Raw genomic sequence first — 27,048 nt, 5'->3', positions numbered from 1 at the left:
CTTTTACTCAGAACGTGTAATATTGAATGGTTTTAAATTGACAAACAATAAAAAAAATGTAATTCCATTTCCGCCTGAAAGGAATCCGGTCTAGCATCCCCTATTTATGTAGCAGTGCCACATTCTTTATTGGAACCTATGCCCAGCTCCTCCACCTCTCTTTTTTCTGTAATCCAATTTTATTCCTCCCACAGGTTTATCAATTAAAGCCCATCAGTCTTATTTCCACAATTTTCCAACGCCAATAGATTATGCAGACGTCATTGTATAGGTGGCCCCCACTGACTCTTTCCAGAGGGGTTTGTGGATCCTCTGTTTGTGCCTCCCCTGCTACTGGTTGGCCCACATAGTCCCTTAAACTGTTGAACACTATATTTTGCTCACTTGGCTCACACCCGCATCGCAATGAAACACACCCACCATTTTACCACTGTTCAATCTGGTATGTCACAGAAGTGCTGAAGGAAACGCCTTGATCATCTCACAAACCTCTATAAACACTGGCAAGAATATTGCAGCATTAGGTTCAGTGCAACAGGAGTAGACCACATGCCAGCCCGTATCAGTGGCACCTCCAAATCTTCCCATGTAAGACATAATACAAACACACACCCCTCCAACTAAACCCAGAGGACCACAGGTTACCCGTCAGGACAGTGAGAGTACCAGGATGCTACCCTAGAGGCAGCGGTGTAGAATGCAAATACCAGATAACAGAACCATGCACCAGAAGACAATTCAATCTCTCCTCTTCTTCTACAGAAAAAGATGGCGAAACCTTCTGGAAAGGGTGGCAGTGTTTAGTCTACACATTAGGACTACCTTAATAACATAACCATGCACAAGAAGACAATTCAATCTCTCCTCTTCTTCTACAGAAAAAGATGGCGAAACCTTCTGGAAAGGGTGGCAGTGTTTAGTCTACACATTAGGACTACCTTAAGAGCACCACAGAGCTCTACAGTATCTGCATCGTCCACCACAGTGATTCGGAAATTCGGTGTCTGCAGGAGCTCCTTGAACAGCAGGCCATGTTCTAGGTTCTTACTGCCTGTGGGGAACAAAGGCGACGCATTACATGCATGAATTCAATCTCCTACAATTGTTCACATTTACACTACTCGGAGCGAATGTGGAATTTAACCAAACAGGTTCTTACACTGATGCAATCACTGAGAATTGGAGAAGTATCATTCAACAGAGTCAATACATTAACTAAGTTATCAGGAATAAGAAGGGAAATCCTGCAACTAAAGAGCAGAAAAGGGGAGGTCATTTTTGTCTCAGAGTCACAGAGTTAAATAATGCTCAAAGGTTTTTACATGGTGAGACTTAGAAATGAATGAACACAGAGAGGTCTGTGAGCTTTAAAGACTTTAAAAACTCCATAAACATGTAGTCCCCGTCTATATGCCACTACCTGTCCCTCCTCCACTTCTTTGCTGCTCAGCCGGTAAGTTACATACGGTTGAGCAGTCCTCAGTCTACATTCACACGCTGTGCTTCCTTCTTCCTTACAGTGCGTGGGCTTGTAAAAGCACCTTGTTTGTCTAAAAGAAGTTATTGGGTGTCGACGAGGGGTGCAATCAGTGGGATGATCTGGACCCCAAAGCCCACAATGCTCCAGACTAGACACCCACAATCTAAATGTGCTTTTCACTGACAGTGCAAGATCTGTAAGGTGTAAATTTAAACCACGTCTGGTAACACTCCTCTTGGATTAAGTTTTCAATTTAAATTTAATTTATTTTACAGTATCATGATTATAGAGTGCACCCTACAATGTGAAAAAGATGGGAGTCCCATTAAAAAAATTTCAGGACAAAGCTCTCATGAAACATCTCATGAAGAAGAAAAGGTAGACGGGGGGGGGGGGGGAGGGTAGGTGCATACAACAGGAAGTTGAGGGATTAAAGGTTCAGAGACTGGCAAAGTAAAAGATTTAAACTGAGGGTGCACAAGGCAGGCAAGGAAGTTGATCCAATCAAATGTGGGAAATGAAGCAAAAAGACCAGGAAGGCAGACAGAAATAGATGAGAATAAGAATAAGAGGGGGTGAAATCCACGAGTACATTTTAGAAACATGAATTAAGATACCAAGAGCAAGCACATGTGGCAAACTAATCTACTATAGCAAGTTAAATTACAGAAACTATAACTGTGAATTGTGTGTATAGATACACAAGTAAGGTTAAAGGGCAGATACTTAATATTAAATCAGAAACCAGGTCATTGGTTTATGTACGATTTGAATTTTATATCACAGCGTTAAATTTTCAACCTAGAACAAATATACTGAAAGTGGATCTAGGGAACTAAATGAAGGATGGGTTAACAAAAAGGGGAGCAGTATATTCTGATAAGCAGTGGCGTAGCTGGGGGGAGGTCCGCCCCAGGCGGCACTATTTTGGGGGCGGATAAAGGCATTCAGATAAGGCTCGGCTTGCTTTCGTGGACGGGCAGAGAAGGAATAGGACTCGGGCAATGTCCTCTTCTTTTTTGTGCTGGCAGCTGTCCCCCCCTCTCTTCCTATTATTCCCTCTCTTTCTGTCTTGCTCCTCACTTACTGAAAACCGTAACTTGAAGAAACGGTTCACAACCTCTTTCCTTCTTTCGTTTTGTTGCTTCCCTGTGAAATGGATCCAAAAAAGAAAAACACACTTGCGGGAAATTCCATTTTTCTGAAATTTTTCTATTCCAAAGTGCAGCGGGATGGAGCGAAATAGAAGGTTTAAATTAGAGAAAAATAAATACATAACTAAATAAAGCAAGACAGAGTGGTTGCAAAGTGGCCAGATTGGTTTTATTCACATTCAAACATCAGCCTCACTTTACAGACTTTGCAGTGAAGCACTACTTTTGTTTTCTCGTCTTTCTTTGAACAGCATTGTTGTCCCCAGGTGGGAAAGTGTACCATTCCTGGAGGTACTGCAATACCTGGTTGATGGGTGGATTGGAAAACAAAATGTGTACAATGGCTCTGTTTATGGATGTGGTCTTTTTAAACCATACTGCTTACGTTTTGTAAGGATATAAGCAATGGACATTGAAACGGTTCCCTTCAGGGCCCTGTAGTCATGTCCTTAACTTTTCAGGTAAAACCACTCGCTGATTTCTGAATAGTGAGTGCGAGATCGTTATGGTAACCATGTTGTTTTTGATTACATTTCACATGCTTTACTTAATCTTGCATTCCCTATGAGTGGTTGCTTTTACTTTTTTTTTAGGCAGCATATTACTCTTATCAAGTGCATAATTTGAATTGAGCCACATCCAAGTGTTTATAGCGGGCGCAATTAGGTTGTAGCTTAAGGCAGTGCGAGTTTCTCTCAGTGGGGCAGTATGGTGTTCAGTGGGGGAAGAGGATGTGGCACTATGGCCAGAGCTGTCGAATTTGGAACTGGGTTCAGCCTTCATGACCAGTCCATCAGACCACTCTACTGAGGGAGCATATTCCCATGTTAGACCTTACAAGGCCCCACTAGACCTTAGAAGGCTTGATGTCTTAGCACAAGCAGGTGTACCCTAGTGGTGTCAATTGTGAGTTAACCTTGAAGGCCTGTCCACCACAATCCATACTGAAGTTCATCTCCAGTCTTGCGGGCAGGCCTACGAAGCAGCACACCCTAGAGCAACAGTGATCCCAGTCACTGTGACTCTGTCACTGAGGTCATATGAACCTTGAGCAGGTTAGGGCGCTGCGAACGGTGTGACCGCACTGGGTACCTATTTCGGGTGGGTGCGTAGTGTTTGCAAGTATATTATGGTTTAAAAAAAACTTGCTGCCTCCTTCCTGGCCTCCAGCAATTTTCAGAAACAATAAAAATTTCATGATAACTTCAGTGATTAATGTTCTTCCTAGAGAGAGATCAGAGTTTGGTCTAGTGGAAGGGTTGACTCCTGGAAAGGTAGCACAGAGGGTTAATGTGCCTGCTGCAAAGAACATGTACCATGCAGATCACAAAGTGCACTGCTTTAATGGGGGGACCATGATGAATGGTCATTTAATGTCAGCTGTAGATGATGGATCCCTGAACAGTGTCATGTATGTGCATGTTTGCATTGTGCTGAGGAGATTACCAGGTAATAGTTCACGCAGCTCTCTGATGGATGTCACATGCGGTTTTTCTGAGTCCCCAGATAGATCATGCAGTCTGTGTGTTCTCTTTTGTACTGCCAGTCACCGGTGCATTCAACTGTGTAGCCTTGGACCGTGTCATGTATGTGCATGTAACTTGCATGATCGAGGTAACTATTAGCGGTGATACTATGTGTCTCTCGGTCCTCTTTCAGGTGTGTGCCGTCCTTTTTCCCCAGCAACCCCTTCCCCCCCAGGGACGGCAATCTGAGGGATAGCCCCGGGCGCCACAAGCTCTAGCTACGCCTCTGCTGATAAGATGAAGGATACATAATTATTGGAGCCAATCATTGGGAATCCTCTCCATGTTAGTCACACTGAGCATAAGTGAATTATGATGAATTTGTATGAACAGAAGGAGCCTCAAAAGTATTTTGGAAACTCGTATTGACTATAAAATATCAAGTTTGGAAATACGAAGAAAATCTATCTAATAATATGGAAACAAATTAAAACTATGGAAATGAAATAAAAAGAAAGCAATGAAAACCATGGTGAATTTCACGGTTTGGGATGTGCTCCCCAATTTAAGCATGTATTATTGTAACGATACACCACTGAAAGGCTGGATGCGAGGAGTGGGAAATTTTAGGCACCGGGCTGAAGGATTCCTTGACAAACCCCCCAACTTGTGAAGAATGCATAAGCACACCTGGGATAGATGTTCTCCTTCGTTGTGTGGGCGTGGCTTAGCAGTTCAGGTGTGACTGTCCCTTTTGGGGCGGGACCAAGGCTGCTCGTTGTTCCGTCTTTAGTGGCACGGTGAACAAAAACACTATTATTTGAATACGACCCGGAAAATTTAATAGAGGCGGAAATTAATCCAGACATTCCACCCATCGCATTGTTTGCTTCTGCGCTGTATTCAAGATTTAAAGCTGGCGAGGGTGTGTATTACAGCATATACATACTGTTTCTTCCAAATAAATCATCCATTACCGCCATGTGTAATAACCGAATACCTTTAGTTTTAACATAGACCAATACAGCCGGCACAAACCCTAATGGAGGGGTGCACTGAAGGACTATCTACTGAATGAAAATGCTCAAGTATGTCTGGTACTGAAGAAGTAAAAAGAAGATGCTTGAAAACACCATGAGAAGGAATAGATAACTTATCCTGCAAGCATCTGTTTCTTGCTCACGTAGTGCTGTAGATTCACGTGCTGTGCATACTCCTGCCATGCTGCAAGTTGTTTTATTAAAAAAAGTATTTCGAGTCGCGAGGTCTCAGTAACTCCTCTTCTCAGTGTAGATGCACACGGTCACTGACTCCATTGTTAAATTGTTTTTCGCCCAAAAGGCGAGCATAAGTAAGGAGTAGTGTGTACAGAACAGAACAGTGACTATTTAGTCAAATGAATATATCACAGGGCAAACACATCTGTATCAGCCACTGGCTCTCAGGTAGGGGAGTGGGCACATGTGAATTTACAGTGCTACGTGCAGTGAACAGATGCTTACACGGCAAGTAACATTCCATTTGTAGCATGTGCGGCTGTGGATACACGTACTGAGCATAGACTGAAAACAGTTCTTCCATAAGCTGTGGTTTGCCAGTGGATGAGGCAGAGGGATGAAACAAAGTTCTAAGAGCACCTTGACCAACTCTGGCTTGTTCCTTTGATAACACATCCATACAATAATGTTTTGTAAAAGTGTGCAAGGCGGACCAATTGGCAGCTTAACAAATGTCTGCTATACGAATGTTTCTTCTTAGGTAGCACCCTGCTTGTGGGCATAATTTGGTCGGGCGGGAGGGTAGGATTCTTTTATCTTTAATATAAAAGGTCTGGATGCACTTGATGATCCACCTAGCTATTATCGCCTTCGAAACTGCATGTCCTTTATGAGGTTTAGAGAAGGCTACAAACTGTTGGGTCTCACAAAAACATTTGGTTCTATCAATGTAATACATAAGCACAAGTTTAACATCTAAAGTAGCGAAGGGATGTTTCAGCTATGTCATGAGAGGAAGACCGGGAGCTCAACAGATTCATTAAAGTGGAAGGCAGAGACCACCTTTGGTAAGGTTCTTGAAGTGTGAGAGCTTGTAATTTACTGATGTGCCTTAGAGCGGTAATTGCGATTAGGAAGGCAACTTTCCATGATAGAAATTGAAGCGGGTATATGCGTGCATGGGCTTGAAGGGTTGAACAATCAGCCTGGTAAAGGACAAAGTTCAGGTCCCAAGAGGTGGCGGGGAGTATCCAGCATGGAATAACCTGCTTAAGACCTTTTATAAAAGGCCTTGATAACTGGGATGTTGGAGAGAAGAATGTTTTCTGTTTTGCACGTATGCTTTTACAGTAGCTAGATATAACCTGCTGGAGGTATAGACTAAGCCTGACTTTTGTAAATAAAGGAGGTAAGCAATGATGTAATGCACATTAAGGATGAGTGTATTGATGTGGTTTTGGGTACAGTAATACACAAAACACTTCCACCTAGCAGCATAGCAGGTGCATGTCGTAGGCCTGCATGCTTCTTTAGGTATAGCCATTCACTCTTGCGGCAAACCAATCTACCCAAATTCTATGACCTCGGGAGCTCAATTGCTAAGTTAAGCTGCCTGGGGTCAAGGTGTCCGACACTGCCACTGTCTTGGGTGAGAAGGTCCGGTCTGTTGGGGAGCTTCTCATGTGGGACAACTGGCATTTCCAGTAGGTCAGAGAACCATGGTTTTCTGGCCCATGTTGGCACCACCAGGATGAAGGCGAGGGAAGTTTTCTTGGGCTTCCGGACCACAAACAGAATTAATGGGAAAGGTGGAAAAGTGTAGGCAAAGACCCCCGACAATTTGATCCACAAAGCACTGCCCAGGGATTGGGCGTGTAGAAAACTGGCAATGAAGTTTTGGCATTTTGCGTTTCTTGATGTGGCAAACAGATCTATTTCTGGTGTGCCCCAACTGCTAAAGTAAGGGAGCAGGACTTGCAGGTGGAGTTCCCACTCGTGGGCTAGTTGATGCGTCTTGCTGAGTAGGTCTACAGAGTCGTCGTCCACAACTGGCAGATATTCTGCTAGGAGATGAACTTGGTGATGGATGGCCCAACCCCAGATCTGTTGAGGTATGGTTGATAGAGGTGGGGAGTGAGTGCCTCTGTGCTTCTGAAGATGGAACATGGCAGTCATGTTGTCAGTATGTACCAATACTGTTTTGCTTTGCATCTGCAGCAGAAATGCTTTCAAAGCTAGCTAATGGCGAACAGCTCCAAGTGATTGATGTGAAGACCCCTTAGATGAGGTGGCCACAGAACTTGTAAGAGTGCAAGCTGGGATGCGACTGAGTTGCTAAAAAAACAGAGAGCAACTGTTCAAAAGCTTGTACCCTTTTAGAACAGGGTAAGGCTTTTGCCTCTATTGAGTTGAGGACTGACCCTAGGAAGGGTTGGATTTGAAGTAGCTCCAAGTGAGATTTTGTGGCATTTATTGTGAACCCTAGAGTCTGAAGGAGGGAGACTGTGTGGACCAGGCATTCTTGTCTGCTTGCAATCTTTATCAGCCAGTTATTGAGGTATGGGAAATGGATTCCTGCCCTCCTTAGATGAGCAGCTACCACTGCTAGACATTTTGTGAAAACCCTTGGAGCCTTCTGAAGGCTAGAACTTTGAACTGATAGTTATGACCACTTATCACTAATCGGAGGTAGCTGTGATTAGTAGTGTGGCTCGGGATGCCAAAGTAGGCGTCCTTCAGGTCGAGGGAGGACATGAAGTCAACTTGCTGCAGTAGAGGGATGACATCCTGTATAATAACCGCTCTGACATAATGTACCTGTTGAAAGGATGGAGGTGGAGGATTGGCCTGAGGGAGCCATCCTTCAAGGGGATTAGTAAGTATAGGGAACGGACGCCCTTGCTCCAGTGTTGCGAGTGTATGGGCTCTATGGCCCTTTGGAGAGAAGAGCCTGAACTTCCTCTTGTAGGCATACGAGATGTTTGGGGTGGAGGGTACGGGAGGATGTTTAGAAGGGGGGAGGGGGTCGCTATGAGCTCTAGACAGTAACCATACTATATAATAGAAGGAACCCACTGGTCCGTGGTGATCTCTTCCCAGGAGTGAGAAATCCCTGAAGACTTCCCCGACAGGTGTTGTGTGATGGGGGGGGGTCACACTACATGAAGATCTGTCAGGCATATTCAGAATGACACTGGGGGCATCTCCTAAAAGGTGTCCGCTCCATCACGTCAAGGAGTTTGGCATCCTCCGAAGGGAGGCCAGAGTATGCGGTGGCCCAAATGGCTTCAAGGCCTGGAGGCTCGCCATCGAACAAACTGATGGTTGGTACTGATTTACAAATAGACAGTTATGTGTTAAAGATTGTACTTGTGATGGGGTGGAAGTCTGCGTGTGGAAATATACCTTTTTAGGGTACACTGGTGCAGGGTCACCCTTTTGTCTACGGGTTCAAAAACCAACAAAGTAGAGATCAGCACTGAAGTAGGAATAAATAAGTTTATTAATCACTCATGAGTCGGACCAAGTCCACACAGCACTCTCATGTGCTGGAGGAGGTAGTACACTGAAGTCACAGAACACAGCTTTTATACAGTTTTTCTGCAGTGTAAGCACATGAACAGAAATAGGAAGAGAACGTTTTGGAAATAGTTAAACAAGGGCAGATAAAAACTACATGGTCAGCAAAGTGGGAGGGGGAGCAGAAATGCTTATGGCAGCAACAAATGATTGACAGTCAACAGATGTACTGGCAGCTACAAACTCTCAGCATATACATACTTTTAGCTGAGTCAGGAAGTCAACTAAAATAGATCGCACAGGCAGGAAAAGACAAGCAGCAGAGGACGGGAGAATTACGAAGGAAAGGAAATTAACACCTAAACCACAATGGCTGCTGCTTATGCCAAATAAAATATTACATATTTTCCACATGCGTACTCAAGACCATGACAGGAACTGACAAACTGTTGAGACTGGTAGCACAGTGGATCATGTCCGAACCCGATGGCAAAGAAAAAACAATCTAACAATGGAGTCTGTGACCATGAGCATCTACACTTATTGGAACAAATTCAAAGTTTTTTTTTCTCCAAAACACATCTTGTGAAAAAATGAAAAGTGTATCCCGGCGTGGACCAAAAGAGCGAATGAGAGACCAAAGAAAATCATTACTCTTTTCAAAATATAGGGGTGGCCACTAGGTAAGGTCACAATGGGCGTTACTTTTTACTTTCATTAATTTCTTTTACTGTACAAATTGGTAATGTATTTATGCCTGCTGCTTGTAACACTACTGCTGTCATACTGCTGGTGAAAGCCTCACAAGTGTAGCACTGCACAAATCCAACACTTTCTGTACTCCTGGTGAAGCAGCAGTCAGTGTGGCAGAGTTATTTTGGGGGTTTGCTGGGAGCAAGACCATGTAGGTGCTGAAGGCAAATGAGAAGGTTGGACGTGATTAGGACTTTAAAAAAAAACACAATAGAATTTTGGGTGCATTGACAAATAAAAGTCTGCAAAAGTGGGGCAATAAGATGGAGTCCAAGAGTAAAATACGACTAAAAGGCCACATATACACATTAATGAAGAAGTCAAATATATTTAGTAACCAATATCATCTAATTATCAGCATATGGCTTATACTTTATTGGATACCAGGCACACATTTACAAAAATAAAAAATCTGTGCACGGTTTCTAGGATCTTTGATCGTAAATGGAAAGTAAAAATTGCAAAACTAGGCAGCACAAGCCAAATTATGCAAACTATTCAGTCCAACAACGTTCCCAACATTCATTGGTGCAATAAAAGAAATACATTTACAACGTCTCAAGCACTGCATTTCTGCCTGGTGCAGTGCACTCTGATGCAAAACGCAAACGCAAACAGCAGCAACATGTCAACCTTCCATTTCCATGGAACATGTATTTTGAAAATGATCAAATGAAAAAAACAAACAAAACACAGCATAGCCACTTGAGAGGACTTCAGTAGCGGCACAGGTTTTCTTCCAGGGGTCCCCAGCAGATGCACGCTCGCTGGCGCATGAGTTTCTCCAGTAGATGTTGTCTAGGGGTTAATGTCTTGAGACTGGGCCGGCAACCTCCTTGACAAAGATGACTGCCTGGTGAATACGGATGTCCTCAAGTTTGGTGCAGCGTCAAAAGCTCACATTAGGACAAACTCAAGTTTGACTGTGGTATGAATCGCCATTGCCCTGAAAACACCAGGAGAAACAGCACCACAAATGGACACTCTGGCACGGATGTGCTTGTTGACAATTTAATAGACTTTCCCAGCCTGCATTTCTACAGTTAATTAAGCAGTACATTACCTATGGTGGTTTCACAGAACTTCTCCGCTGCCACCTCATTGGCGATGTTTGCACCCATCAAGACACTGATGTCTATTCCCATTTTCTCGCGGATGATGTCAGAAATCAGCTTGAGACCCTCTGGGCCTTCGTCTATTCCCTGCAGCAAGCATGTAAGAGAAATGAGGAGAAACAATGATTTACTGCCATTAACAACTTCTTGTTGCAAGTCTCTTAATGGGGACAAAACAAACAAACAAAACAAATAACAAAAAAAGACACGAGAATCCAGTTTAACTGCACATCAGATTTCCATTCAGAGAGGAAAGATCCATATGGCAATACCTTTCAAGACTGTGTCCCTGAAAAAACTACTAAAAAGCAGAAATCACCAGAAACAAGGTATTGGTATCAGTCATTCTGTGCCGCGGGCAATTTGATGTGAAGTCAACAAACTGGCCAAAAAGACACGCAGGGAGAAAACAATTCTCTGAGAGAAACCCCTGGCTGCTCGCCTGGAGTGAACTACTTATTAAAAATACTGTGTCCCGAACACAGCAACACTGTCAGACAACCGAAAAGCAATTTCAAAGTGGAAAAGAAATCTGCTTTTTGAGGGGGGATTTAAAAAAATATAATGCACAAAATGACTCGCCGCTGATACAGATGGAAGTAGCGAAATCCAGTTCTCTCTGGTGGCAAGGTTAAAAGTACCCATCTGAATGCCACAGGGTTGTTGCCTTCCCTTGCAGAGAATCTGGCATTTCTGGTTCTGCTCAGCAAGCCAGGCTTTCATCTGCACAGAGGGCCACCTACCTACCTGTACGTCACGTCACTGCAAAAGTGAGGATAGTCGCTTGCTGCCCCTTCCTGCGCACAGGGAGAAGTGGAACCGGGCACGGTGTGCAGTAGGGTGTCAACACCCTTTTTCCCTTAGAAGATCTCAAGGCCTTCTGAGTACCAAGGAAGCCTTGCATTTTCAGAGGGAGGGCTCATAAGGTCATTTTGGTTTCCTACTTTGTAAAGGTACAAGTGCACACTCATAACCATAGAGTGGAAACTTTTTCTTTTTAATGGGAGTTAGCTGCCGCTTGATTTAAGGCGTGTCCACAGAGCCCTCGAAGGAAAGGTCTACGCTAGCAATAAATTTCAAATTCTTTATTCGACCTATTTAGATCATAAAAGAATCCACAGAATAAATACATTATATAAAAAAAATAAAAGCATTACGATACAAATCTGACTCAGTGGGATACAATCTCTAAGATACCATTAGGATCTAATACAATAAAACCATGCTAATATAAAGACCTCATAAAACCTAAAACGACAGTGGTAAATACAACATCCGACTGAGAATATGATTTTCCTCTGCCTGTAGAGAGGAAGTATTATTAAAACTCCCAGCAATATTACAGCACACCAGGCAGGATGGTGAAGGGTTAATAAAGTTAAGAGAAGACTTCCTGGCACAGAAAGGTGACTTCCTGTTTTATAAGGAGTGACGTTACAGCACAGTCCTGCACACATCCATCTGGTCCTATGCATAACTTCATTGCCAGTTGAGGCATGCGCCCAGGAAACAGGGGGTTCTCCTACATACACATTGCTACAATAGACACATTAATCAGATACACTGTTTATACTTTTAATAAACTAAGAGAAACCAGGTAGACCTCTAGAAGAAATTATCTGGTATTTTTCCGAAACTAAGCAGTGTTTTCTCTAGTAAAAAACACTACCAAGGAAAGCTTTGTTCATAATAAAAACAAACACTGATAAAGCCAATAGGTCGCACCTGTGAAAGCTATTGGCTGTAACAATGTTTGCCCTCTTCCACAACCTCCAAGTCCCCTAAAACGCCCAGTGTTTCCACACACAAGGCTGGAGGCCATATTAATATATTTTATTAATATCCTTTATTCCTAATTTAGTGTTCCAAGATGGCAGGAGCCATCTTGGAAAGAAATTGAAAAATAAAATATGCTTAGTAGGATGTGCAAATAGGGAGAAGCTAGTGACATTGTAACAATGTACAATTGCTGGGCCCTCGCAAAAATAAATAAAAAATTAACAAAAAACTAAGAGGTGGGAGTAAATCACCTAAAGTGAGAGGCCTGGTGACAGTGTTCAGATGCTGGTTCGTGCAAAAAGAAAATGCTTAAAAAGTTACTAAATATGAATTAAAGCAGGGTCGGGTGGAGATAGGACAGAGAGGCAAGAAGACAGAGCAGGAGACCGTAGAGAAGAAAGTTAAGAATAAGGGGCTTAGCTAAAGCCCACTATATTGTTTATTATATTGTAGACAAAAGACCTTTGACCACAACAGCTAAAACTGCCTGTAGGCAAGACCTAAAAAGGGGACTCTGAGCCAATTACTTGGCTCTACCGTAGATGTCCATTTCAGCATATACAGAAGAAACGACGACAGTGCAGAGCTCGGGTGTTTGTATTCCTCAGTGAACAATGAAATCCATGTTTGAGAAGACAACACATGAAAACTCAGTTTTAAGTAACAATTACAACAATGATCCACTAAAACAGTTCCTTGTAAATGGACAAGATGTGGACTAACAGCACACCTGTGACCTTTCTCATGGCAGAAAGTGCTTTTAACCAGAGACGTTTTAAGGCATGGGCAAAGTGGGCTCTTGCCCAGGGCTCCAGGCTTTTAGGGGCGCCCGGATAGAGCTAGCCCTGTTCTACTGAGTGTTTCCCGGATGACCTTGTATAATTCTTAAACAGAGGGTTTTAAATACCGCTTTCCTTTAATTTATTTTTAATGTGGGTGATGTGTGAGAGTCTATTACAGACATTTTGCAGAGAAATGTTGTATTTATGTTTTAAGTTACATCCATAAAAAAAGCTTCTATCAAAACAGGACCTCGCATATGAGAAATGGGAGGGTGTCCCATGGGTTATTTGCAGTAATAATAGTGAGCGGCTGCTGTGGTGCAATATTGAAAACACTCTGAATATTCGATGCAAGCATATTTAGAATGTGGATCAGTGTGCTTGTGCACTGTCAGTGAGCTGGCCAAAGAGGGCATGACAGAGCAGAAACTGGATCATTAGGTCAAAGCTGTTCCAAACAGGGGACCCCAAAATACCTTTGGCCCAGGGCTCCAAAAATCCTTAAAATGTCCCTGCTTTTAACTAAAAAGATCCAGTAGACAACACATTAATCCTAGCGTTATTCTCCTTCTGTAACTAGCATGATGCGAAAAGAACACCGCAAAGTCACCAGCAGAGCATTGGAAGGAAGAAGGAACACATTTAAACATTACCAAGTGACTAAGAACGCAAATTGCTGTACATTTTAAGGTGGACTTTGTGTTTTCAGAAGAAATAATCTGGTAGTGCATAGTTGAAACTCTTAGCCCAGTCCACAAAAGAGGGATGCAATGCAAAGGGCAGGCTGATGGTGTAGAAACCTCACCTGTCACAATATGAACTGTCATAATAGAAGGTACCAACTGCACAAAGATGGCTTCCACTAGCTCAAAAGACTGAACTTTAACAAAAGGGAACTATGCTCCCTGGGGTCTCAAAAATGTATGCCATGTGGGAGAGAAGAGTGATAAGGTAGGTAGCTGAAAGATATTATGCTGTTCTTCGCCATTGGAAGGGGTGGTGAAAACCAAAATCTACACGCCTTCAAGCCCTTCTGCTCTATAATACAAGCTGAGTGATCTAAGCAGGATTCTGCTTCAAAATGCTCTTACACCATGTGTTATATCATGGGCACTTGCAAACATTTTCCAGGGGGGCCCAAAAAGTTTGCCTGTAGTGTGATCGAGGGCCGCATTGATGGAAGGGTGGAGGGGGGTGTAAGGTGGGCATAGAGAAAGCAAAGCATGTACAGATAGATGCTATTACACATTATGAAGCAAGAAAACCTAGGAACAATCCTGGCTTCTCCACTTGACCAAATTGTCTGATCCTAGAGAAATGTTTTATTTCACTTTACCTTCTTTTTTTTTCATCATCACATATAAGAGGACCTCCAAATACAAGACTTCAGGATGCGCACTGTATGAAACCTTCTCAAGCATGTTATTTGCTAAACTATAATGTCATCCATGTATAGTAGGAACCCTGGCCGCTCGGATGGTAAACATCAAAACCGACTTGCCTTTTCGTTCCCTATTTGCGGTGTTGCCGGGGTGAAGGGGAAGCATGAATGTTTCTAAATTCATCTTTGCAAACTATCACTTTAAAGAAAAAAAAGTGTCAATTCACTGATATAATCTAACGTACTAAGACCACTTCTGCATGTCAATGAAATACACTTTTTGAATTTTGAAGAGACTGACATATTTTTAAAGTTGGAACAGGTCTTTAGAAATGAAGAGGTTCCTAAATTTAAATGGTGAACACCACCTTAATTACTTCCTTTAGCTTCAGTTAAGCTGTAAATAAATGTATATCAATTTATGTAACATATTTCTCAACGTTTGTGCAGAGTCTAGAACCAGCAGCCCAGTGCTGCTATTGACCAGGGGGCCGCATGTAAAGGTCAGGAGGGCCACATTCGGTCCCCGGGCCGTACTTGGAGTATCACGGCGTTATATTTATGTACAAAGTGACAAAGGCAATAGAAACAATTTAAGGTGCTCATGTAAACACCTACAACAAGGTTGTTCAATGTTGGTTGATGAAGGCTGGATCCAAGCCAAATTTTCAGGCTATAAGGGAGAAAACTGCATGACAATTCATCTAAATTGTAATAATTTACATAGCCCGAGGTTACCATGTATGGCTGGCATGGACCCGGCCCTCATGAACCAACTCCGCATATTCCAGTTTGAAATCCTATTCTGGCAAAGTGAAGGATGCCTCACGCAAGTATGGGATTTTTGGTGAACATTTAGAAAGCAATACCCCCAAAAGGCCATAGAGTTTTAAACTGAAACATCAGTGAACCCCCTGAAGATTTAAGCAATGAGTCAGCTAGACAGCATTGGGTGTGCCAGCTACAGAGCACGGAGCTAGTCAATTAATTGTAGGATAAACCATAGGCACTTTCTTCCCCCTCCCTGGCTGAAAATAATACCCCTTCCCTTGTACCTTGATCAGTGTGATCCCAAGAGCCTTCGGGGCCACCTTCCCTCGGATCTCATCACAGATCTTATGAATGAACTGGTGGGGGATGACGAAGACCAGGAGGTCGGCTCCTTGCACCGCATCCGAGAGGTTTGGAACAGCGACCTGCACAATTAGAGAAGACAAATGGTTTAATTGTTACCTCTGGAACTAGGGAGACCTCAAATGAGACAAAAGAATCACATACCAAGGGGTATGCAGGCTAAGAACAATGTGCACATTTTAAATGTACGGAAACAAACCCTGTACGTATCCGGTGCGCAAAAGCCTACTTTTGCATCGCACATTTTCCAATGCACACAACTGATGAAATATAAAAGTCCTGCAAAGCAGTGGGGGTGACTTTTTTTCACTGCCTTATCTGTTCTCAAGAGACAGAAATCAGAAATAGATAGATCTAATTCTTTATTCGATTAATTAATAAACATAAAAGTTAAAGTTAAAATCACGGTCAATACATCACTCATAAAACAGGAAGGCTATAAATAAATATACATTAAAAAGATTATATAAAACAGTCTTTAAAACTAGGAAAAAAAGTAATCATGATTTAGTGTATATAATGGAGTGTTTACATATAATTCGCAGCATTCAAATATAAAGCACTTTTTCTGAAGGACAGAACAGCTGCCATCACAGTTGGATCTGCCAACATCTGTAAATGTAAAAAAGCAGGCCTATACTGATAAAAAACCCATTACCTTAAAATGGGGAGCAAGTAACTTTTACGCGGGTAGTGATACGTCAGGAAGAATGATACCAAATGGTCCAAGGTTTGTGGGGTCATTCCATCACAATGGACAGGTTAAAATGGAATTACATTCATATTGTCCAGGAGGCAAACATAGGCTGTACTGTACTGAACCCAATCAAAACCGTTTAAGCAAAGATCTCTCCCATGGGTCTTTAACCAAGGTAAGATATGGCTCAAGCCCTGGATTCGATTATATTATCTTGCAGGCGCTCATAATCGGTCCCTCCAGGTCCCTAGATTCCCTCATTTCCATAGTTAAACTGAAAAACTTCTATTTCATTATTTTCCCATCAGCTTTAACAATAGACTAGGGAATATAGTACAATTAGGGGCACTCCAGTTTAATTGCCAAGTTCTTAATATAGACCAACTATTGTATCTTATGCCCCAGATCACAGTCAAGACAATCCGGGATTACAGTACTATTAAAAGCTATGTGGTCCCCACACCAAACGGGAACCCATTAAAAAAATGGGGCTAATTTTACAAAGTCTTCTACAAACCCCAAGCCCAGTTCGCCATGGATGAAAGTATTTGGGCTGGTAGGACCAACCCAAGCATTTGACAGAACTGGTTCTCTTCCCTCTGTATTTTTGTACAATTTTGATAGCCCCAAATAGCTGCACCGTATGGAAGTACTATGGAAGTACTGGTAGGCATTTCATCCTGTGAATTTGAAGCAGAGGAACTATGGGTTAATTTCCTATTGTCGCAGAAAACTTAGAGGGCACCACAAGCTTGGTTAAACTGTTGGCCTCTAGCAGCCATGCAAGGGCTCCATTTTCGATGTTGATCAAAAGTAACCCCCATATATAGGAAGGAGTTGATCCTTGACAATACTCTCCCCTTAATAGTTAAAGGCCTGACTTTGGAAGTTATCTTACCACAAATCACTAGATGGGTTTTAGAGATGTTGGTGTCCAGGTCAATGTCATTCATAAAATTTACAAACAAATCCACCAATCCACAAAGACCATTAGCTGTGTGGGATAACAAAACTGTCATCTGCATAAAGCAGAGACGGACAAAGGCAGACTCAACCCTGGGCATATCCTTTCCGTTGGCAATTAAAAACGTATTAAATCCATTAATATCCAATTAAAGAGAAGCCAAAACACACCCCTGCCCAACACCTCTCTGGAGATTATGGGGGATCTGTACACTCCCCATCCTGGCAAACCTGACAGTAGCAGCTACCTCAGAGTACATAGCACGTAAAAAATCCAGCAAGGTTTTAGGCAATCCCATAGCCGGCCATAAACACTACATATTTGACCTATTTACTCGGTCAAAGGTGCTGCTTAGGTCCATAAACTCTTAGTGGATGGTGCTTTTCTTTGCCACAACATATTTCCTGATCAGCAGCACTAGGTTAAGGCATTGTTCCATTGTTCCCTTGCCCTCCCGAAAACCATACAGAACAGGACGTAGAAAATTATTGGTTTAGGTCCATTCCTCTATTCTCTCAAAAATAACTCTTCTGGCCACCTTTAAAATTGAACTGAACAAGGAACAGGCCTATAGCAGCTGGCGTTCTGGCGGTTCAGTTTTATAAGGACAAGTACAATAGTGCCAGACTTCCACTCCTTGGGGATGCCTCTGACTGCGGCTGTATTGAGGGTATTAGTCAATAGCGGGGTCCAAAATGAGATATTGGATTTATACAAGTCCATTGGGTTCGCATCAGGGCCAGAAGCCTTATTGGCAGGACTGATCCAGACAGCTTCCCATACTTCCTCCAATTCACATATTATGGCTATGGGGTGAACGCATTTAGATCCTGGTCCTTTTCATCATACCTGATTGGGTCCTCTGAATAGACATCAGAAAAGTGACTTACCTATTGTTCTGGTGAGATGTTTATCCCTATGTCATCATGGACATCTAGCATCGAATCCTTACCCTTGACGGTCTTCCAAAAGCCCCTGGAGTCTCCCTTAGCGCAGGCATTCATTAACCTGTCCCATGTTCCTTCCTTTAGTGTTGCTTTCTATGCTTTTTGCCAACCTTTCAGCTTGCTCTAGCCTGGATAACATCTGCTTTATTTTTAGGCCTAGTATTAAGAGTCTCTCTAAGCCGCTTATTTGCTGATCTGCAGTCGTGGTCCAACCACCCAGTTTTCTTCTGCTTCCCTGGGACATAAAGACTCTTCATGATCTCGTTAGCTGGTTGATTAAGGGACCCAAAAGCTGGCAGCTCCTCCTCGGGAGAGGGATCGCTCATGAGCAGGGAGTCCATTAACAGATCCAGGTTGGCGCGGACTAGGGACGTAAATAACTCAGAAAATTTGTATGTTTCGCCACCTAATTCTGCACCCCTTATCTGTGGTGTTCAGGCCAATCAAACCTGGGTCGCTAGCCATTACTTCTCCCGGAGGTAGTGATAGTTCAAACACTATAGGCACTATATATGGTATGTAGAACGTTGCCTGATTTGACCCACTCTCCCATTACCTTGAGACAAATATAAAAATCAATAGTTTTTCCCTCACCCCCACCCTATAAAAGTTTGTTTATAACTAAAACTTTGCCCTACTAAGGAACCTAGATCTATGCGATCTATCTGGCCTAGGGCTCTTAACCGCCGTCCTTTTTCCATCAACCCTAGATGAATAAATACAATGCACTTCCCTCCCAAAGGTGTTCTCGTCAAGGCAAGGTTGGCCTATCTTCGCATTGAAATCGCCCCCAAATACTATATTAAAAGCCTGCAACCTCTGATGGGCCCTGATTTCTAGACTGGATACAACCTTAAATAATACTGAAATTTGACAGCTCATATTGACCACCGAGTTATAAAAGTTAATCAAAAAGAAATTTACTTTTCAAGATGCCACCACCCATAGCACCTGAATTTCACAGGAACAACTAATTTTAAACCGGTTTGTTACACTGATCAAACGAGCTATCCAACTTGGGCTCTCTGTCCATTGCCACCAAATTCGGAAACGTGGAAACACTCGTACCCATCCACAAAAAACGGTTCACTTGCCCAGGCTTCCTGAAGTAATATTACATCATCTGGATTAATCAGGTTTAACCATACTGGAGCCGTCACCTTGGATGAAACTACTGCAACATTCCAACAAACAAACCTGAGGGCTGAATGCCTGATTGCCAATGATTGCATAACTTTTATTACTTCCTAATAGGATTGGTGACATTGGCAGGTTGCCCTTATTACCTTCATTTGAGTGGTGAATGTTTCTTGTAGTCAGTCGTTGCTTTCATGACTAGCTATTGCAAGAAACCTGTTAAAAACAGCAAGAGGTGGATTGTGCTTGGTGCTACACGGATGGTTCTGGTTATAACTACTTTTAGGTCTCAGATGTCTGCAAAAGAAAACACCCAACCAATTATTCAAGGCCGATGCCCTCAACTGTCGGCCGCCGGAAATGATAACTATATATCAGTTGCTTCGTCAGCAAAGGATCTCTGCAGTTGACCACAATGCAATCCCCCGTTCCGCGGTTTTTTTCGGGCCCCACCCACCCGACCCTTCTGGCAAAGAGGATATCCCAGTGCTCCATTGCACTAAATTGAGCGTTTTTACAGAGGTGACAAACTTTGTTACAAAGCTGCAAGGTAGATTCCTTATAGTTTAAGGGTACTTCAGGGACCCCATTCATTACCACTACGTATGGGGCACATTCAGGGGGTTTGTTTAGTGCGAGCAGGGTTGCCTTCTTCTGTACACAATTGTCTGTACCTTCCCTATATCCCCCTCCAATTGCTTGTTTCATCTCCGAAACCCCTTTCTGCTGGCACTGGATCACAACCTGTCTTGGGGGCAGGAATGAGAGCTGGCTCATAAGTGTTATTTATTCCTAAATTCTGCTCAAAAGGTTTAGATTTTATGTTTAAGCAAGGGCATGCCTCGGCACTTAGAGCCCTTGAATAGGTAGCCTCTGGTCCCCTCGGGGATTTACTGACATTTCGAAAGCCAGGTATTTGATCTATGTTTGAGGATAAAACATTCAACATTGATTCTAGGCTGTGCATGTTCTCATATAAAGGAGCAATACATTTTTAGGTCTCACCTGGCGTTGGAGTGCGCATGCGCTCCTCGCCTGCGAGAGCTATAGTAAGAAATCAGTTTCAAGAAGGGGACTCTAAGCCCCGCCCCTCCTTTTCATTGGGTAGCGTCAGCATTTATGTTAAACGCTGGCTTCCCATTGAAAAGGAGGGTTTTCGATTGCCTCCCTTTGGCTTTTTGGTGGACTGCCTCACCTGATTCGCGGCTGTTGTGAAGACTTTTCTTATCTGCTTGTTTATCTAACAAGCAGATAAGAAAAGTCTTCACAACAGCTGTGAAGCATGCACGGAGCTCAGAGGCGCACGGGGAGGACAAGGGATTCCGGCACATGGCACGTGTTTATTTTTGCATCTCGCTTTCACTTTAAAGTGAAAAAGCAATGCAAAAATAAACAGCATCTAACAGGAGAGCACTTGTTTTTGACGCACAGCAGAGGCAACGTTCCTGTATGACAAGCTGATGTCTCTTTCTCTAGCCCAAGCTGATGTCTCTTACCCTAGCCGACGTGCGGCTTTCTTTAATCATTGTGTATTTTGTCTCTGCCTGAAATGTAAATACATTTTAAGAAACCTCGCAGATTCTTCAAGCTAAGACAAGTACCCTTGGCTCGCCAATACGCGTGTTTTCTACAATAAAAATTAAATTGGCTTTGTTCGTTTCTTAAAAGATATTTTGTACGGTTTCACAAACACATGCCTCGCCCCGGCGAGGACTGCTTTCCATTGCTGTTTTCTCCTCCCTTCAAGATGTTATTAGCATTTAATAGAGGTCTTCGCAATAACCACAAACGCCTATGTAGGATGCGGTGTGTGTTATTTACCATCCCCGTGCCTGTCCGCCTTATCGTTTTCACAAAATCAACAAATGGGTGATGAACTTAAAATAATGCAAAAACCAAAGGAAATGATGGACGGAGTGTTGAACATTGCAAGCACTCACCCCCAGTCAACAGATCTGGGTTAAATCCATCACCGTTCTTTAGCCCACTCTGCCACCCCAGTTCAGACATGGCCATATGCAAATCAGTCTGACCCTGTGCCTCATGGGAACAGTCCAGCCCGAACTGCCAAGCCATGTCTTCCCTGGACCGGAAACAAGCTTCCTAGGACCGGTTACTGGCATTTCAGCCGTCTTCAGCCAGGCATTAAAATAATGTAATGTGTACATTAAATTCCATTTAGTTCAATTACTGGAGGACATTTATGGGAAGCGCGCAAAAACCTGGAAATACACACCGACCAACAAATCCACCAAAAATAAAACTGCACAAAATGCTCTTTTTAAAACACAGTTGTGCTTGCATTTTATTAGGGTGAGACGGCACACAAGCAGTGCGTTGGTTTTCCATCTATCTGCAGCACATATGTTTGTCCGCTGTCTAAAAATAGGTTTCGGTTTGATTTGCTAATGCCTAAACTTGGTGCTTACATTGTCAATGTCTTGTGTATTTGGGTCGGAGTGTGGTGGGCCAGGCATAAATATATTAATTGACAATGATGCCTATGACGCTGTACTGGCCATTGTTGGCATTCCCACCAAAAGGGTTCTCCTTTTATTCACTTCAAAAAGATGAAATGCCAAGCCATTACCGCCTTAAATCAATCCGGAGACCTGGAGCTATCACGCACTCATCACTCACACAATGCCACACGCGACTGCAGCAGATGCATGCCCTACTGAGCTATACGAGGAACGGGGTCATTTAAAGGAGGCACTTCGTGCGGTTCTGGCAAAACAAAGAATATTCGAGCTGTCTGCACTGCTCTGGGTGAGGTGAGTGGACGGAAGGAAAAACAGAGAGGAGGGGAGGTCAATAGGAGATCAGTGGCACATAGAAGTATACAAAACTAGGCATGCGTGCCGCAGAAAGAGGAAAGTGGTTAGATGCTAAAGGTGGTGGTGGTATGGGGGGTGATAAAAAAGCAGAAAACTGGGCAGAATTTTGAGGAAAAGAGAGGACTTAAGGGAAAAGAAGTGGGAGAAAGGTGCAAATAAAGGAAATACAAGACGCCAGACCAAAAACAAGAAAGCGTTATACGTGGTTGGAGGGAGATCAGCAACCCCTAAAATAGAGAAAGAAAGATGAAAATGGCAATAAAGAGACAAAAGAGATAAACATGTAGGAAATTGAAATTGAAGCAATAGTAATAAAATTAACAGGAGCAAGGAAGCTGCATACAGATAGAAAACATTTGATTGCCTCTCTGTATTTGTAAAAACAGGACAAAACAGCAACTTGCGTTGGCAAAGTCAATGGGTCGGGCGATGGCTGCCAGCCTTTTTGCTTTGTCATGATTTTTGGAGGAGCTGCTGGGCCCTGGTTAAAATATAAAAAAAACATTGGCTAAAAGCAAATATATTTTTTTGGTCTCAAAAGTATAGAGATTGCCACAGTAATACCTTGCAAAGAACTGAATTATTTTGTGTAGGAATGTGTTCCCTATGAAAGCACAGAATGCCATCATTCACATTGTAGTTAGCCAATTGCTGAATTGGGCTAACTTATTGCCCCAAGCTGTATGGCACTATTGGCAGAGAGAAAAATGACACAACAACAGACTATAGACAAAGAGGGCTGGAAGAAAGCATCTATAAGTATGTATATCAAATATATAAATTGAGCAGTATCAGAAGGTCTTGGCTAACACCAGGCCTAAAAACCGAAAATAAGCATGCACTTTAACAGTGGCAGTTTTCCCATTAAGGACAGTGACACACAGTCTACAATGCAACCCACTAAAATGAGTGTACAATTACCAGCTGCCAGTTCATTTTTTCATGTAGCAAAATTAAATATATACTAATAAAGGAACAAAAATGAAATACGGGTAGGATTGTCAATAAGTACATAGAACCTTAACTATGGTCATAAACATTTAGATTTTCTAAAGAACTGGAGTTAATAAGGAAAAAGAACATATAGGTTTGGAGCAGTATGCATATACGATGTACTTCTTTTCTAAGGACTTTTGTCCGCTTGAAGCACAACATGGAAAATCCCACCACATTAAAAACATTTAGGGGAGAAATGTGGGCTCGAGAGGATCACCTGTAAAACAAGCATTGAAAATGCAATAGGTCTCGCCTTTTGATAAGTTAAAGCAATTTGCTTTGCTATAGAATACCATTAGCAAAGCAAATGGCTTTAACTTAATCAAAGGCGAGACCTTTTGTATTTTCAATGCTTGTTCTATTAGTTGTTCAAGTTTTTACTCTTTTAGTTCCCAGCTACTGGGGGCCAAACCACTAACAGACTCTGTACCAGTACCTTTTTTCCCAGCATTCCGTGTGCTTGGTTTCGCTGTTAGTTTATTTTTACGTTTCCTTTTGGACACGGGTGCACATTAACTGTCATTTAGGCGTTCTTACCCGTTAATTGCCGATAGGCCCGGGCCACGAACGCTGAGGGGTGTAGTTTCCCTTCCCCCTCCCCCCAGCAAGCGACCAAGGTTTAGGGCTGCAACAGGCAGCAAACAAAATCCCAGGAGGAATTGGAAATAACTTGACAAAGAGTAGTGTCACTCTTTTACCATTAGTCCCTTGCTTCTCACCCACTACAAGCAATTTCCCCTCCACTCATCTAGCCTCCTTCCAGCACCAACAAATAGTCATGTTATGGTCCAACTCAACCTCTGAAGTGACGACTTGGGTTATGCGTGGGATGGGGCATGCAGAAATGATCAACTGCGCACTTCGTTTTCATCAGTTTTAAGAAATCTGGACACAGGTTTCCGACATTTATTTATTTATAACGTTTTATATAGCGTAAACCTGACTCTAGAGGGTATCAGAGTGCTTTACAAATGGTTAGGTAAGAACAAACAACAAACATACATGCTAACGGTACACGGTGTAAATCAGGAAAAGGCATAGTTTCATCTCCTCATTGTTTACAATTACAATCCACTGAGCCTCTGGTTTGACCAGTTTTTTAAAATGGGAAACTACAAGCAGTGTGCCTTTATCTGAGTTTTATATATAATCTTTTTATTACTGGGTATATCAGGTCCATTTCACGCTCGTAGAGGCAGAAAAGTTTAAATTCCTGAAAACGCAACATTAATTTGCTCCTCTTCTGTACTGAGTTATGGGGACCAGTATTTCTCTTTGAATAGCTGAGCACTCGAAAAAGACAATCTCAGGGTGGGCCAATACCCTGGGCAGCTTATAGCTGCTGAAGTGCTTGCAATATGTGCGAACCAAGGTAATTTGAATGACTTACTACTTTACCAAAGTTCACGCGCAAGTTTCAAATAGCTCGCTAACTCTGGTTTTGTCCGGTGTGAATGCTAAAAATGCTTCTACAGTGACCATGGCCCATTCCATCCAGGGGTAGCCATGGGAATCCCAAGGCCTAAATGTATCAGGAGATGTTCGGGGCTGAGGGTGTGGGAGAATGTTTAGTGGGGGGAGGGGTGGGGGGGTCGCTAAAAATAAGAACATTCCATTTCTTAACATCACTTCAATTCTGCTCCTGCCTCCATCGTAGCTTTTAAACTTTACCAAAATGAGGCTAGGTCTAAGAGATAATCAAGGTTCCTCTACTACATAAACTTGTTTAATTGAAAAATATATATATATATATATATATATTATATATATATATTATATATCACACAACAAAGGTTACCCTTAAGAGGACGTCCTCCCAGAAAGTTGAACTCCAACAAACGAGGACCACAGCCAAATCAAGTTTGACACTTTTAATCCAAATGGAAGGGCTCAACGCGCTTCGAACTAAACGTTCTTGATCACGAGCCACAGGACAAATGCAATCGTTGTAGAAACACTTGCTTAATTAATAATTATTGTCCCAGCCCCAGTGGGCGTGTCTTGGCCTCAATAGGCATGCCGTTTGGCTACGTGCCGCTTGGCTTTCTGGTCACAGCAGTTTCTACAAAAAAAATAAAAATTCCCAAGTGGGTTAAAACACAGTCCTGAAATATCAACAAGTACAATCCCAGTGGAGTGATCAAAAGTTCAAAACAACTGATTATGCGGTCATTCGATGTCACCCAAAGTTGGACTTTCTGTTCCAACACGGCACCTCTGTGTCAAGTGCCTCAGATCCGCTACTCAGCGGCGGGCAGTCCTGCACAACTTATGCAGTGTGTCAAATTTGTCCCAATTTGCAAACATAAGCCACCTTTTTAGCTTTCTAATTCACTAATTCACAGTGACCGACTGAACTATTTCCTCATAGTAAGTTGCGAAAGTCTCTGGAATTGCCTTACTGGACCTGCCTATAGAGTCATTAGGCTTCTGTATTTCTAGAAACCCAATTCCTGTCTCTGTCCCTCCTCTCCAACCACGCTATCAATTTGTCTCTGAATGGCTATTGCGTGGGACCTGCCAGAGTTTCTCAAATTATTTAAGCTCGCATTGCCGGAGCCGCAGCTTGTGGCCTAGGGTGGGGTCTGGTGTCCCTATTCGTCCTATTTGAGATACAACTTCATGCTCTAGCTTGTCATATCTAGCACGGCGTTCTTTTCTCTTGCCAACGTCAAGACATGGCCCCTAGACCATCTTAAATGTTTCCCACAGGGTGCAGTGAGAGGGACCAATACCCTCTTTTCTTAAAAGTGTGGTTACATTCTTTCCTTGAATTTGTGCCCGAACTCCTGGTCTTTAAATTGCCAGGGTTGTATACGTGCTGTGAGAGTATAATCCCAGATGGGCCCCCGGAGCTTAACTTCTACTGGGGAATAATCAGATATGCCCTTGGCTCTGTGAAGTGCGTCTCTGAACAGTCCTGCATACATACATTGTGTAAATATATAATTGAGGCGGGACCCACTGCAATGCATCGCCGAAATGTGTGTGTATTCTCTGACATACGGCTTGTGTGTCCTCCATAGGTCTGTTAGCCCCATTGCCTCCGCAAATGCATGCAATGGTTCTGGCCCAGCGGCTCTATCCGGAATCGTACCTCTGTCCACTTCCGGGGCCATCGTAGCATTCACATCTCCGCCCAACATTAAGATTCCTTGAGGCATATCGAGCAATATTTTGTTGAGCTCCGGAAGAGTCTAGGCATGCAGTTTCGGTGGTACATAGGTAGAGCATATATTCAGAGTTTGACCCTCCCATGTCCCGTTTAGTGCCACGTACCCAGGGCCGGACTGGGAACTGAAAGCAGCCCTGGCAAGTTTTGCCAGACCAGCCCCCGTCCAGCGCGTAGCGAGCGAGCGTAGCAAGCGAGCCGACCGCTACTATGGGGGTTTGGGGGGGTCCCCACGAAAATTTTGGAAAACGACAGACCAAAATGGTGAATTTTGCAGCACATTTTTCATTACATAATCAAATTGTATCAACTTTCAAAGCACAGTAGTCCGCCCGCAAGCTCTGGTAAAGTGCGCACAGTGCGTCTGTCTCAGTCGTCACTCCACTCGTGATGCTGCAGGCAGTCACGCGCACTTTTAATTGCGCGAGGCCCAAAGCGCATGCGACATGATGACATCAGCCGCACCCTAAGAGAGGCGCGCAGACGCGGCAGAGGAGGAGACAGTGCATCATTCTGTGCTCTGCGCACAGGCACCGCCTTCTCCTCCTGAAATTGGGTTGCACCGCACCCCAGCCACCACCTCGTCCTCGCTTCTGACCCTGCTCACATTCGCACAAGTGACACAACAACAAACAAAAGCTGCTGCGGAACCGGGCCGGGGCCTAGGCCCTTGTCCCTTCCTTAGGCCCCTTTTGCTTTTGATTCTGGCCCTGGCCCGGTTGCGACCCGGCTGCTAG

General features: G+C 43.2%; 1 protein-coding gene across 1 annotated transcript in view; it reads right to left on the bottom strand.

Moving 5' to 3' along the window:
* Positions 1 to 27,048, bottom strand: part of GPD1L (glycerol-3-phosphate dehydrogenase 1 like) — a 119,823-nt gene that overhangs the window by 49,893 nt on the left and 42,882 nt on the right. Inside the window, exons 3-5 of the mRNA XM_085630576.1 lie at positions 15,483 to 15,623; positions 10,434 to 10,572; positions 939 to 1,051 (exon numbers count right to left, since the gene is read on the bottom strand). Coding sequence (XP_085486702.1) covers positions 939 to 1,051; positions 10,434 to 10,572; positions 15,483 to 15,623 — 393 coding nt within the window. The remainder of the gene's footprint in view (positions 1 to 938; positions 1,052 to 10,433; positions 10,573 to 15,482; positions 15,624 to 27,048) is intronic.

This window comes from Triturus cristatus, chromosome 10 (genome assembly GCF_964204655.1).
Source record: "Triturus cristatus chromosome 10, aTriCri1.1, whole genome shotgun sequence".
In the NCBI taxonomy this organism is placed as follows: Eukaryota; Metazoa; Chordata; class Amphibia; order Caudata; family Salamandridae; genus Triturus; species Triturus cristatus.
Note: the sequence above shows the minus strand (reverse complement) of the source record. Positions and strands in the feature narration are given on the sequence as shown.